Source organism: Ornithodoros turicata, chromosome 3 (genome assembly GCF_037126465.1).
Source record: "Ornithodoros turicata isolate Travis chromosome 3, ASM3712646v1, whole genome shotgun sequence".
In the NCBI taxonomy this organism is placed as follows: Eukaryota; Metazoa; Arthropoda; class Arachnida; order Ixodida; family Argasidae; genus Ornithodoros; species Ornithodoros turicata.
In genome coordinates, this window is record NC_088203.1 from 8,282,629 (window position 1) to 8,297,370 (window position 14,742).

The 14,742-nt window shown below is 47.8% G+C and overlaps 2 protein-coding genes across 4 annotated transcripts in view; one reads left to right on the forward strand and one right to left on the reverse strand.

The window, feature by feature from the left end:
- The window catches only part of LOC135387939 (protein Wnt-5b-like), a 245,233-nt gene that overhangs the window by 137,757 nt on the left and 92,734 nt on the right, over window positions 1–14,742 (forward strand). The gene's annotated exons all lie outside the window — the stretch shown is intronic.
- On the reverse strand, window positions 424–2,629 carry LOC135387938 (F-box/LRR-repeat protein 14-like). Its single transcript, XM_064617167.1, has 2 exons — window positions 2,595–2,629; window positions 424–2,492 (listed from the first exon to the last, which is right to left on the reverse strand). Exon 2 carries the CDS (start codon window positions 2,126–2,128, stop codon window positions 908–910), a length of 1,221 nt encoding a protein of 406 aa, XP_064473237.1. The 5' UTR covers window positions 2,129–2,492; window positions 2,595–2,629; the 3' UTR covers window positions 424–907.

Sequence of the window (14,742 nt, forward strand, 5' to 3'; positions counted from 1 at the left end):
TCCTACAGTACCCTTAGTGTGCTCCCCTTTCAGTATTTAGTATCCTAGTGAACTGACCCCTCTACAATGTTTTTCAACCTAATCCTTCCAGTTGGATACAGACTATCTAATCTAAGAGTATGATAACCCAAAATCTCTGTAGGATGAACAACGCGCAGTATGGTTCGTTCGTTTTGAGAAACATCGACAATGTGCGATAAGCAGCTCTAAGCTAACCGAATCAAACATGGTTCCCTCGAACTTCACATTCGAACTGCCGAAGAAAACGCGAAACATGCCGAAAGAACGACACCGACACAGTTGTCGTTTTCATAACAAAAATTTACTACACTTTTCTGCTCCAGCGCTATGGCTGTTCAAGTTCTATGTACATTTTCCGGCCTCTGCAATCTATTATGTACAAAATTTTTACATATATACACACTCTGGACTCAAAATATACTGTGGCACATGCAAAGACGTCCTCTTCTCTTTTTAGAACTAAGCCTTTAGCTCATCCTAGCGAACACATGTTCTTGACTACATTCCACCCTAGACGACTCGGGAATTTGAAAAAGCTCAACATTTCTTTTTTTTTTTCTTCTTCTTCATGCAATGTCCCAACAAAAAGATGAATTATTTACAAAAAAGCGTCGATCTTGTTTTTTTGGCATGGACACCTCGCGCTTGCATGTCCGTCGACACTAAGGAAGATTTTCAAAGAAATGAACATACCCGTCTTGAACAACGCTTTGTCCCGGTTTTTTAGAATCCGAACGGACATTTCGCCGCACACACTTGAGCACTTTGTTGCGTCGTTTTAAAACGCAGGCACACACAGACGCTTGGGTCGACGCGTTGAAGTCTTCATCTGCCACCATCCGCCGTCAACGTCACTCCTGGTCCGACGACGTAGTGGCGCACTTTGTCACCGAATCTGTTTCTGCCACAATCCCAGGTTGAGGACACTCAAGTGGGGCAATTGCATCACCTTTTCCAACCCCACCGTCGTGATCTTCGTGCAGCCGTACAGATCGATGCACCTCAACTGCTGAAGATGATCGGCGATAAGGCTGAGTCCCTTGTCCGTGATGCGGCCGCACTGGCCGATGTGCAGCGTGTGCAGGTCCGTGACATTCCTGGCGATCCTGCCGATGCCATCGTCGCTTACGGGGCAGGCGTTCAGGCTGAGACACCGCAAGTGAAACAAGCCCTGCGAGATGTAGAGCAAACCCTGGTCCCCCGCCTTATCACAGAAACTCACGTCCAACGAGCTGATCCTAGAACCCCCTTCGGCGAGATAAGCCATGCCCACGTCGGAAATGTTATCGCAGGAGCGCAGGTTGAGCTCTCGTAACCGCGGCATGCGAGCAGCGTGTTTCAGTCCAGAGTCCGTGACACTGGCACAGAAACTTAGGTTGATACTTTTCAGATTGCACAAGCCGACACTGACGTACCGTAACGCCTCGTCCGTTAGCTTCTGACAGTCCTGCAGGCCGAGGTACTCGAGATCGAGCGTTCCTTCTGCCGCCTCGGGCGTCATACCGGCCAGGTGGCCGATTCCCGCGTCCGAGACGCTCCGACAACTCCGAAGATTGAGGCTGCGAAGTTTCTTCAGCCCCCAGGCGATCAGAAGCAGCCCGGTGTTGGTCACATTGCAACAACCCCCGAGGTCTAGCGTCTCGAGACTCTTCAAATGCTGCGCTATCCTGCCCAAGCTGTTGTCCGTGATCTGCTTGCACATGCTGAGGTTGAGCTCCGTGAGAGAGTCCATGTCAGCGACGAAGGCGTGACTCACCCAGGCGTCTGTCAAGTTGAAACATCCAGTCATGTTGAGGGCTTCCAGGTTGGGTACACCCTGCACCACATCACGAAGGGACCGTCGCAAACTGAGCACCTGTACCCGCCGAATCCCACGCCGTACCAAACTTGGGAACAAAGACGGGTTTGCGCGTCGCAAGTGCAACTTTGCCTCCACTCCACGCCACACACTCTTGTGATACGCTGCTTCCCGCCATGCGGAGCAGACTTGAGACACTCTGCCTTTGTCGCGTACGTCTAGGTAACTGAAGATTAGAGCTAGGATCTCTGGATACAGTTTCGAGATGTGAGATCTCGATCGGCCGTGCGGAGACCAGCCAGGCTCCATGCTGGCGATCGCGCTCCTCTCCCCACGCCGATGTCCCTCCGTTTGGCAAGCAGACGACCGGCACGCAGACGCCTTTCCGTTCCCGGCATGCGCCGCGCAGCGTCACGTGATAGCAACCCCTGAGCGATTGGACGGCCGACTCCCGCCCTTTTTTGTATTCGAAAAAAGTTTTTCGGCTACTTCCGTACGCTTTCTTCGTCGCCGGTAGGGAGACGTCGTGCGTGCTCTGTTGTTTTGGTTTCATTTCGGATTTCGGACGGCAGACGACGTTGAGTTGCTCTTCGCTTTCGATTGCCTTTGGTGCATCCAGAGCGATTGGGAGCTTCAGCTGTATGGCTAATGAAGGTTGGCAGCTGCGTCCGATCTTTGTGGTTAGAAGGGAGTGTTGATTTACAGTTGGAAGAGCGAGACGAAGAGGAATGGCAGGTGGTTCTGAACAGCAGACAGGAATGTTGACGTGACTTACTTGGTATTTTGCTCGCTTCGCAGCAGGGGTATTTGCTCGCCGTTTTCCAAAGGGCATTTATCTTCTTCTCGATAAATCACGACAAAAACAATAAAACAGAAAGGTTGAACGCTGTGCGGAAATCGGGAACGACTAATCTATATTCACATGAGCGCATGTTTTGCATCTGGATCAGTACAATCTATACAGGGCGTCCTTTTTTATCATTTACAGAGTTTTTATAAAAAAGACTATGAGAGCAACATAGATGTTGTTTTTTTGCAGTTGAGCAATACCGCCAGGCGGACATCCTCTTGGAGAGAGTATGTATCTACAAGACGACTAATTACTACCTAAAACTCATTAATGAACTCTTTAACGGGACTCTAAGGCAGAAGTGGGATAGCAGAACATGAGACAATCCTTGTTGAAAGCCATTCTATTTGTTTCGTTTTTTAATCCTGAAACGAGGAGATACGTTGAAATATCCATAGCCGAATTTTGCTATGCAAATGAGTCGAAACTGCGTGCATCAGGAGCTCAGGGAGGACAGCGCTCGTTCCACCTCAAAGGGCCACCTGCTTTGGACCGATGGAGATGGTTGGAGAAGGTGCTGATCTGCTGGCCAGATCAATCGCTTTGCGGCACAGATAAATTTCCAACCAGATCAACCCCAAAACGGCGTAACATATAAATTTTCAATCCACGAAGCGTATATTGCAGACGACATAACCGATTTAGTGCTGTCCGCTGAGTGAGCGTCGGTTGTGTTCTGTCGTCTGCTACGCTTTGGAGATTGAAAATTAATCTGCTACGCTGAGAGTGCGCACTTTTTGCGCTGTGAGGCTCTCAGAAATCCTAACGTTGTACCTCACTTCTCATCCTGAGACCCATCCACGTTGACCGGGTGTACCTCGAAATAAAGTGATCAAAATCCCAGTTACAAAATAAACTACCGTAAATAAATGTCATCGGGCAATAGAATGCAGAGTCGCGCGCGGGAAACAGCACACAGTGAAACTTAGACTAACCCGGACGTACAAATGCAAACACATAACTTGGACTAACCTAATAATAGACTAATCCTGTTCCGTCGTGTCTGCCCTGCCAAGCCTAACGGCCGCTAAAATATGGCTGTCGTTCGCTAAAACGACTTGGACAGACATGGAAATCCCGCGAATTTGAGTGGTTAAATAGTGATGTCGTGTTTTTAAACACGGCATATCATTTAACGAAGCAAGCAAGCATTCTCTTCAATTTTCCTTGTTTCGAGAACGTAAATGGACGTGATTGTTGGAGCAAGGCAAAATTTAGAAATATCGTAAGCTATTATGTGCGCATGTGGCTTGGGAGGGAACGGTTACGTTTTGGGGCCGCAAGATTGATTCAAACAGTGGCAGTGCAAAGGCTTTAGGGTGGTGGACGGGAATCATCAAGTTCCACGTCAGTGAGAAATCATGTTTCTCCAGCATTTTAAAGCTTTCCAGGGCAAGGAATTGGTAAGATATGCGGGGTGGTTTAAATGTGAAGCACAGCGGTGTTGGCACTCCTCGAGAGTATATACGATGGGATGCTGCACTTCGGTATGATAGCAATGTGGCAATGTTTTAGAACTTGCCTCAGTTGTTGACTCAAGGATAGAGATAGGCAAGATACGGATAACGAGGGGGCTAAATGGTTAGGGAAAGTTTAGGAAAATGAGTACACAATCTTCTGTGGCTCATATCTCATAGAGTCAACAATACGAGAACGTAAATTTCGAGATCGTGTATTTCGTAACCGGAAATATCGAGACACTCCCCCCCCCCTTTGACCGTAACCACGTGACAACCGAAGTAATTCATGAAATGAAAGCGTGTACAGTGAACACTCGTTATTATGACCATGGTCGTTCCCGAAAATTTTGGTCATAATGCGGAATTGTCATATTAACGAGAGGGATTTGCAGAGCTTTCACTGCATTGTTCCCCAGGTGTATGGTCGTAAAGCGGGTATGTCAGATTATTGGGGGTCATATTAACAAGGGTTCACTGTAGTCCTTATAGACGCAACGCAACTCGCCTTCAGCTAATTCTCGTCACACTACCGACATCCTCTCCCTTAAAGTCAACGTCCTACAAAAAACAAACAAACACAATAACATTCGTCAGGTGCCGCCTGTCCGCTAAGCCACAAGCTCCGCAAGGTGTCGCACCACAGAAGCACCTGAGCACCCCAAACTGCAATCGCGATACTGCGCGTTCTCCCCAAGGGGCCATCAACCCAATAGGGAGTTTTAGGGTGTCTCCGAGGGTCGGAAAACGAAGGACAGCTTTGCGGGCGGGTCTCTTTGAAGTGGCTGGCTGGCACCGTCCGTCAAAAACATGGCAGAAAAAGAGGAAACCACTTGGCGGTTCGAGGGGAGGGGGGGGGGGACTCTCCGTTTGTTTTCGCGCAGTGCAATATCGTATTCATTTCAACCGGAGACGGGGGAAAAAGAAAAATGACAGAAACGCTTTAACCACGTTTGTCGGCACAGAACACAGAGCGACAGGATACTCGCCGTCGGTGCTTGAGGCAGTCGAATTTCCTTCCGACTTATTGTTCGGGCAATCCGACAGTTTTAATTTCGAAGGTCGCGTCGTTTTTACGAGGTTTTTACCTTTTTCCGAACAGCGTGCAGAGGGAGTGTGGGTTTTGTGGTTGTAATTGTTTGGTGAAGGTATACGAGAAGGCGGCGAAGCGTAATAAAATTGAGAGAGGAGGTAGAAGTGGTTCCTTTATTTCGGGGATCGCTGGGTTGACTGAACTCTTCGCAGTTGGTACAAAGTTGGATTTAGGACGCGGATGAGACTGAGAAAAGCGGGCGGAGAATTTGTCTCAGCGGAGCCTAAGGACATGGAAAAACTGTCTCGAATGAGGCTGTCAAAAGGCAGTTAAGTAAGACTAAAATGAGGTAATGAAAAAGCGGTATCAACTATAAACTCGAATGGGTTCGAGAATTTCGTACAATTTAGTGTCAAACGACAGTATAAAAACCTGGTTGAAAATGATCTCGTTTGAACCTGAGAATGTAGAACAAAACGGTCTCAGGGTACCGTGCCGACGGGAGATCATCAAAGGTAAGTCGACGGGCAAACTAGCTGAACACTGAGAAGCTACAACGGGGCACCGATGACATATTGTCCCTTCAATATTTCTTGTACAGTCCTTGCTTTTTTTTAAATGTCACTCTCGATCATCGAAAACTGATCCTAATACGACACGCATTTCTTTAGCACAAAACTCCACGAAGTGTGACAGCGTATCGTACAACGTAACTTTTTTTCTTCTCCGTTTCTGAGTCATCCAATAACAGGGGTACCGAGCTAACCGACATAACTACATCGTAAAATGAAAATAAGGTATCGCAACAGCTGTCCGTCCGAACATTTATGTAGAAGTCCTCGTGCAATAGAAGTATACCGCAGTCTGATCGATACCTGATATTGTTTGTTCTACTTTTTATAATTTCCTGGATGCGGAGATATATAAGAAGGGTTATGCAGATAGGGTTGGTCGCAAGAAATTAGGTCCCGCTACTCTGCATTTCTTGCGTCATCGGAACTGGACCAGTCGGCACGGGAGAAGTAGGCTAACGCTAAGACTGTGCTTTGCGTCGGACATATTAGAGACATTAGAATAGGGCGCGTATGAATAGGGAACCCAAACGAAAGCGCTGCCCGCGCACGCAGCGGCTTGTCCTTGCGCACGGGTTATATAAAATAGGGTCCTGCTGAGAGCGCAGAGCAGTGCGCTTGCAGCTTCGCTACGGCTAACAGGCAAGATCTACAAAAGAAATATAAATCAAGAGAGAAATGGTCGCCATTTGTAAATATATTGCGTCGTTAGCAGTAAAAATAATTGATATCGTAAAACGAAAGAGTTTTGTTGTTGTTGTTGTTGTTGTTGTTGTTGCCAATATTTTCGGCCGTTTGCAGACGACACGCGTACGCGGCTTGCTATTGCCCCGCACTATTTTCGAAAAATAGCGCCACCAAGAAACCCAAAGCGTGGGTTGCGTTCGGAGAATGCGCTCTGGCGACGTCGCTGTTGCTCTAGGGACCCAAAAACGTTTGGGTCTCCTATTCTGAAACTTTAGAACGCCCGAGACGTATAGGTTTCTCTCCTTTCAACTCGCATCAGGTGATATAATTGTACGTGATAATGATGGCGATAACTGGGAATACTGACGACAAGAAATGTCTCTTAGCACGAGAAGCAGCTACATGTCTATGATGGCCTAACTTGAACAGTACAATACAGCTTTTGCAATGGAGCAGCTAGCACCCTTGGTAGGCTAATGAAAGCGTAAAGGTTTACGTTATTTTACTCACTAACTAACTAAGTAACTGACTAACTCACTCACTCTGTTTTATTTATTTTTTAATGTAATTGGTGGTTTACGTCGCGAGACTACTGAGATCATGAGCGACGCCACAGCGGTCGGTCTGTGGATTGCTTTTGCCCAGCTGAGGGTTCTTTAACGTGCGATGAAAGCTCACCACACGGCACCCCGTATTTAACGTCCCTCGCGGAAGACGGCGGGTCTAAGCAACTTGTACCCTGCCACCAAGTTTCTGGCGTCCTCGGCCGGGTTCGAACCTGCGATCTCGGGATCAGAAGGCGAATACGCTCCCGACTCAGCCACCGAGGCTGGTAACTAACTAACTAGCTAACTAACTTGAACGGTTCACGAGTACTCCAATACTGTCGGACGACTTCAGCTGCGAACCTCTTGCAACCTGACAGACGATGAAAGATGAAAGTCACTGAAAAGGTTAGCCAGCTGTAGGGATCGAACCCACATCTTCTGGATTGCCGGTCCAGGGCTCTACCAATTGAGCCAGACTTGTACACGTTACCGAAAAAAACGAACTAAATACCGTTACTCGTTACAACGAAAAAAAAGGAACTAAATACGTTACCCGTTACCAAAGTAACAAAAGGAACGTGTTCCCGTTACTCGATAGTAACGAGTTACTTTTACGTTACCATGCTATTACAGAGCCACAACCATATCAAAATTGACACGTGCTTCATTTGGTCCGACAATTTCCATGGAATTTGCTTTGAAGAATAGTTGGCGCTCGAAATGGGCATCGGTTATTTTGGTGCGTTTGCTCGAGAGAGCCTCTGTGGCAAGACTGAAAAATTGCTGAGGAAAGGCATGGTTGCATCAAATACAACCACCTTTGTTTGATGCATGAGTTGGATGCGCCTGGTTAGTAGCGAGGCTGACTTTCCTTCTTTTCTTGTTCTGTGAATTCAACGTCAACAGCTGCTTTTATTCCCTTATTTTGGCACCACGGTTAGGAGGCTACACGACGTCAGCGCGATATTGTGCGTTTATGTTCTGATAAATATGTGATATATCTAATATGTTCTGATAAATGCTACACCAACGTCTACAAGCCGTTGTATAAGCTGGCTCTTTGCATAGCTAACCTTTCCTTTCTTTCAGTAAACATACCCCCCCCCCCTTTCCCGTTGTAAGCCATCAAACCAACAAAGGTTCTCGGGCCTCACAACACGGCATTTGCTCCACGAGGTATTCGATGGGTTCGTGGAAAGCAGTGCCTTTAACGTGTAATCCTCGATACGGTAACTGATACAGCTAACTAAAATATTGAAGACGCTTACCTGGGCACGCTTCTCCAAATTCGAATGCGACGAGTGAGATGCACTCGGTCATTTTTGTTTGGGAAGGGAAAGAAGACACTAAAATACTACACTCCCGTCACCTTTTTCCGCATTCACCCTGAACGTCTCGTCCAACCCAGGCCACACTTACGTGATTATCATCTGCGCCGTCTTACAATCCAACGAGTGATCCTCACTGGAGCTCACAAGTGTGGAGGCGGGAGCGAAAATACGGGGACTAAGGTTTCTTCCTGGGATACGCTGGTAGGCCAATGACACGCGCGAGCTGCATGTAATAAACCTGGGATTTCGTAGTCCACGTCGGGTGGACCCAGTTTACAACAACACGGCGAATCAGCAGAGATTGACAGTGCCATCTCAGGATCCGAGTTTCGGCGAGCTTAGCTACTCTAGTATATCCATTGGCAGCTGCTGGGAGATAACGCCTCCACCCACAAACAAATCCAGGGTATTTTTCCAAGAATGCTTTCATGGTCAATGACACGACCGGGAAGTTTTGCGGCATTCGTCATGTGAGTCACCTTAGGACCCAACAAAAGAGTGACTGTCGACCAGAGGCTCCCAGGAGCTGAACATCCAGGTCAGGTCACCTCGTGTTAGAAGCCTACGAGATTTCGGGAATTTCCACATACTAACTGACCATGTCGTCCATGTTGAAGCCGAGCGTAAACGAAGGAAAGGAACGAGTAACGTGAGTAACAAGTTACCGATTTTTGTAACTGAATACGTTATTAGTTACAATTTTTAGAAAAGTAACTAGGTCGTTACTTCGTTACCGAAAAAAGTAACTGGTTACTGGGTAACGAGTTACTTGTAACGAGTTACGTACAACTCTGAATTGAGCTAAGCTAACACGCCTCGCCAGCGACTTTCGGGGTGCGTCATCTGAAGGGACGACAAACCAGCCACTCACTCTCACTCACCCTCCTTTCACTCTTACATTTTTGCTCACTCATACACACATTCATACGACGGAAATCGACGCAAGCGGCACCTGTTGAACAAGAGATAAACTGATGTTCTGAGGCTGGAACAACATAGAAGGGACAGATACAAACAAAGCCTCAAATTGCCTAAGAAATCAACGATTCAACGATTCAACGATCAACGATTCATCGTTGATTTCTTAGGCAATTTGAGGCTTTGTTTGTATCTGTCCCTTCTATGTTGTTCCAGCCTCAGAACATCAGTTTATCTCTTGTTCTGACAGACGTGTTGTACTTCTTCGCGCGATTCCGAAACAAACCTAGTTGCAGCCTATTGTGCACGGACGCTGTTTGTTATATCAGTAACCCGCTTCCATACGCCCTTCGCAATCAGCTCGGACTTTGTGACTCGGCGAAGGCTCGTTGAGAAAGAATGTGGCCAACCAAGGACACACGGGACGCGCAAGCAAACGGGGCCAGAGGAGTCGCTATGCAAGGTCGGAAGGAGTGATCGGGTGGAAGGACAGGCCGCGCGATTTATTGGCGCAGCAGCGATGAAGATGTACTACACGGGGTCAGAGGCCAACAGTCGAGAAAGGAAGAGTTGCACAACTTGCATGTCGCTCGTAATTGATGTTTGGGGGCAGCGGTGTGCCTTACCTTGTATGCCTTGAGAAAGCGAAGGCAAAGAAAGAGACGTGCGCTTGGGTTTGTCAGAAAACACAACTGATAGAATGGTAAAACCGCAGTGTATATACATTAAGGCTGCAATGCGCCAGACGAATATCGAGTGTGGTATGCATTGAAACGTCTATTGACGATAGCACTACCTGTAAAATGAAACAACTGATGTTCTGAGGCTGGAACAACATAGAAGGGACAAATACATACAAAGCCAGTACAGCCAATACAGGCTTTGTATGTATTTGTCTCTTCTATGTTGTTCCAGCCTCAGAACATCAGTTGTTTCATGTTCATCAGTTGCCGCCTGCGTCGATCCCGTCGTATGAATGTGCGTGTGAGTGAGCAAAAATGTAAGAGTGAAAGGAGGATGAGTGAGAGAGAGTGGCTGGTTTGTCCCTTCAGATGACGCACCCTGGAAGTCGCTGAGAAGGCGTGTTAGCTTAGCTCAATTGGTAGAGCCCTGGACCGGCAATCCAGAAGATGTGGGTTCGAGTCCTACAGCTGGCTAACCTTTTCAGTGACTTTCATCTTTCAACCTGTAAAATTCATTGGTCTCATGCAATAAAGGCCAAATCCCATATACAGTGCTTCGCTTTATAGCGCTAGAAAATAGCAAACGCCAGTTCCCACATATAGCGCTTTGCTACATAGCACTAGAAAATTGCGCTATATTTTCCTCCTCGCATTGCTACGAACAGCTATAAAACCGCTCTTGTCGAAGTAGAGCCCCGGTCAACTTTTCTAGCGCTATCTTGAGCGGTGAGTCTGCGTTAACCAATCGTGAGCTTCTTTCAGCCGTGACGTCGCGGAAGCTGGGGTTTGTTTTGCTTCCGATCACTCGAAGCAGCAAGGCGGGAAGGAGACGACGACGACGTGAAAATGGCCACGAGTTTCATCTGCCAATGCATGGGTGTTTGGTTGCTAAGCCTGGTATCGCGATCACATCATCGAAAGTGTCATCCCCTTTCATGCTGCGGATACCCGACGCCGACAGTAAGCAATCACGGTAGCACCGGTGCATCACGTCGCAAAGAGATATCTCGTGACCCCAGCAGGATAGCGCTATGGGCTCTGTTGTATGTGAGAACGGCAAACGGAAAAACAGCGCTAGGTTTCGGGCCGTGGAAACTCGCCTTCAAAATGTGGCGCTGTTTTTCCGTTTGCCGTTCTCACATACGACCGAGCACAGAGCGCTATCCTGCTGCAGTCATGGGATATCTCGTTGCGACGTGATGCACCGGTACTACCGTGCTTGTTTACTGTACGCGTCGGATATCCGCAGCATGAAGGCGGATGACACTTTCGATGCTGTGATCGCGATACCGAACTATTCGCTCCGAGATCGAACGGTGTCGGCGCGCTGCGGAGAACAGAGAACTATCGCAGTGTGGACGCGTCGTCTGCTTTTACACGTTTATTCCGCGTTCAGTGCCGTAGGTGGAACCGAATAGTGTCGTACCATCGCGGCACAAGTGATCTTCCGGTGAATATACGCAAGAATTACGAAAACGAACCATCAAATCCGAACATCGGCCCACGTGTTATCCACACTACACTCTTAAAAATGAACTTCACCGCATAGCACGCTCCTATCCAACCATCATCACGAGTGACATCGTTATCTGCCCTGATTTGTTGAAAACGGGAGGCGTACGCCTTTTTTGTGACAATTATGAACAGCATAAGTGTCACAAAAAAGGCGTACGCCTCCCGTTTTCAACAAATCAGGGTAGATAACGATATCATTCCAGATGGCGGTTGGATAGTATCGTGCTATGCGGTGAAGTTCATTTTTAAGAGTGTAGAATGGTGACAGTGTCTCCCCCTATAGGTCGATCTCGCAACGAATAGTAACCAAACCGCCATGTACTGGCAGATGCGCGAGCAGATGAAACTCGCAGCCATTTTCACGTCATCGTCGTCGTAGCCTTCCCGCCTTGCTGCTCCGAGTGATCGGAAGCAAAACAAACCCCAGCTTCCGCGACGTCACGGCTGAAAGAAGCTTGCGATTGGTTAACGTAGACTCACCGCTCAAGATAGCGCTAGAAAAGTTGACCGGGGCTCTACTTCGACAAGTGGTTTTATAGCGGTCCGCAGCAATGCGAGGAGGAAAATATAGAGCAATTTTCTAGCGCTATGTACCAAAGCGCTACATGTGGGAACTGACCTAAGCGTCATGAAGCAGCTGGTCGCACCGGTGCGACTGAAGTCTATAGACTTTGTCGCGTTACTCTCAAACCACCAGTCTCCGTGCGCTCCTTAGCCTCGTTCCCAGCGACGACACTACAGGGGCGGATTGCAAAAAATCTCTTCCCATTGGGATTAATACTGGTGGTCGCCATGTTTAATGAGTGTGACTGAAGATAATGTAGCATATTTCATATAACTAGTCATCCAGTAAACATCTGAGTAGTGTATCACCGTTCGAAAGATCAAGGAAAAAGAAGATCGCTTGCTTCCGCGTGCGCTACGCACGCAGTTGTTCACGTGAGGAGTGCTGGCCGATGCCATACCGTTTCTACGCAGGTTCCCTAGCGGGGCAAAATGAACGGGCACGAAATGAGCACGAACGGATACGAAAATGAACGAAAACATACACCTAAAGATAAAGGAACACGGCATACGGCAGTCCACACATGCACAGTTCCTGTGACTACCACGGGGTGGCAGCACTAATGGCGGCGCCCATTCCTTGAATCGTGTTCTTGTGTACACTCTTAAAAATGAACTTCGCCGCATAGCACGCTTCTAGCCAATCATCATCTCGAATGATATCGTTATCCCCCTTCCCAGATTTGTTTAAAACGGGAGGCGTACGCCTTTTCCGTGACACTTATGCTGTTCATAATTGTCACAAAAAAGGCGTACGCCCCCCGTTTTCAACAAATCGGGGAATCTAACGATATCATCCCAGATAATGGTTGGCTAGGAGCGTGCTATGCGGTGAAGTTCATTTTTAAGAGTGTATACCAGGTAGGGAACAACGCTTAGAATACTCGACCAGTCGGCCGCGAACTTGACTGAATCCTTCGGAAGGTGTTGTCTAGGAAATTCCTTTGAGCTTATAAGCATCAGCATTAGCTTACCAACACCATGCTGCATTTGTTTACAACGAGTCTCTACTTTGATTGGAGCTATTGTCTCGCGTTCTGTTCGTAAATCTGTTCACCAATAATGACGTCACCATAGGAGCTAAGTGACTGATAAGAACATAGTTCACTTTAACTGAACTATACATTTGGTCTACTATATCACCCGTATACGTTAAGAGAGTTAGCACGCATGACTGCTTTTGTCTTGTGTGCCGCCGGCTCCCACCGCAGCCTAGACCTGTTTCTTTGTCCTGTTGTATGGCTCGAGCCGTAATAAGGACGACCCGATCTGATGGCATGCCATGTATATTTTATGTAATACGGATGTCGGCGATATCTCTGCCTACATAGCCAATCGATAAAAGACGTCTGTATGCATACCAGCTCTGACAGCCCAGTAGTCACGCAACAAGACTAGACGGAGGAACGGCCTATTTCTCCTTGCACAAGGGCAGTAAAGCCAAAATGTCGCAAAAGGAAGCCTCTCTTGCCTCTTCCACCGCTTTGCCTGCTTTATTTACCAGCACTGATGTAAGCCTGCGTGCGAAACAATGTGGCACTATTTTCTTGGCGCTCCCCAGCATATGTACCCCGTGATTCACGACACAAAACGCACAAGAGATCTTCTCCACTTATTCGTAGTAATGGTATAGTGGTGCTGAAGGAGCTTGCAGTTGTCCGCCTCACAGAGGTGTGCTATACGTCATGACTAACGCTCTGGGGGAAATGTGCGTCCTGGGCCGACTACTAAGGGAACCGTGCCGACGTCTGATAACGTCAGAGGAAAACCCAGGAAAAATCTCAGACAGCACAGCGGGTACCACGATTCGAGCCCGGGTACCTCCCAGTCTCGACGTGACACTTATTCGTTGTGACGTTGCTGACAGCGATATGATCAGTGATGACATTTGTGAGCGTTATGCGCGAGGCAAAGAAAGCCGCAGCGCGAGTCAGCACTGTTGAGCATAAAGTAGGATGCAAGCGAGGTGCTGATAATCTGGAGATGGTGACACTCCTTGAGATCGAGAGAAGAAAACGACGAAGAAGGAGCAACAGGACAAGTTGTCTGTCCTGTCCTGTCTCGCCATCACTCGTACGGTTACGTTGTCTCCGAAGGAGCTGAGGGGGAAGGCGGAGATATGTGTAGTTAACATACACGGAGAGGTTTGTCGCAGTCATGCGTGGGGACTTGCTACTCCGGATCAATATGCTGTGGCTGCAGGCCGCTGCAGCCACTGAAACATGGGCATCACTAGGACACTGGGATCTAGCCCCAGTCACAAAGAGTCGCCCTAGAAGAACTTTCAGATTTAATGGGCCGGTGGTAATCTTGCGCCGTTCATATGCAGCACAGTGTTAGGAGGATGTGCTCTGTCTCCGATAGTGTGTCGCAGGTGGAACAATTCGGGGAGCAACATTTCCTCATTCTGTACATCCTGTGAGGCGCGCGTGTGGGCAACATTCAGATGGAGTTGACGGGCTTACCCTTTTTCAGTTGAGGGGTTTCTAGAGTGTGCGCAGATGAAACTCAGCTCCCTCGCTCGCTAGAGGTCAGCTAAGAGAATAGTTTTTTTTTTTTTTTTTTTGCGGGAGAGAGTGTCTTATTTGTTGCAGACACCGCTGCAACCAAAATAAATACAGTCAAACTCCTTTACAACGAAACTCAGGGGACAGCAAAAAAAAATCGCAGTAAAGGTATTTTCGTTAAAAAGGATGTCCATTATTGGACCTATAGGCTCCAGCGGGACCACAAAAAAAAATTGCTGTAGTGGTATTTTCGTTAAA

Coding starts and splice junctions, on each gene's coding strand:
- LOC135387938 (XM_064617167.1), bottom strand. CDS start 2,128: ATGGAGCCTGGCTGGTCTCCGCACGGCCGATCGAGATCTCACATCTCG.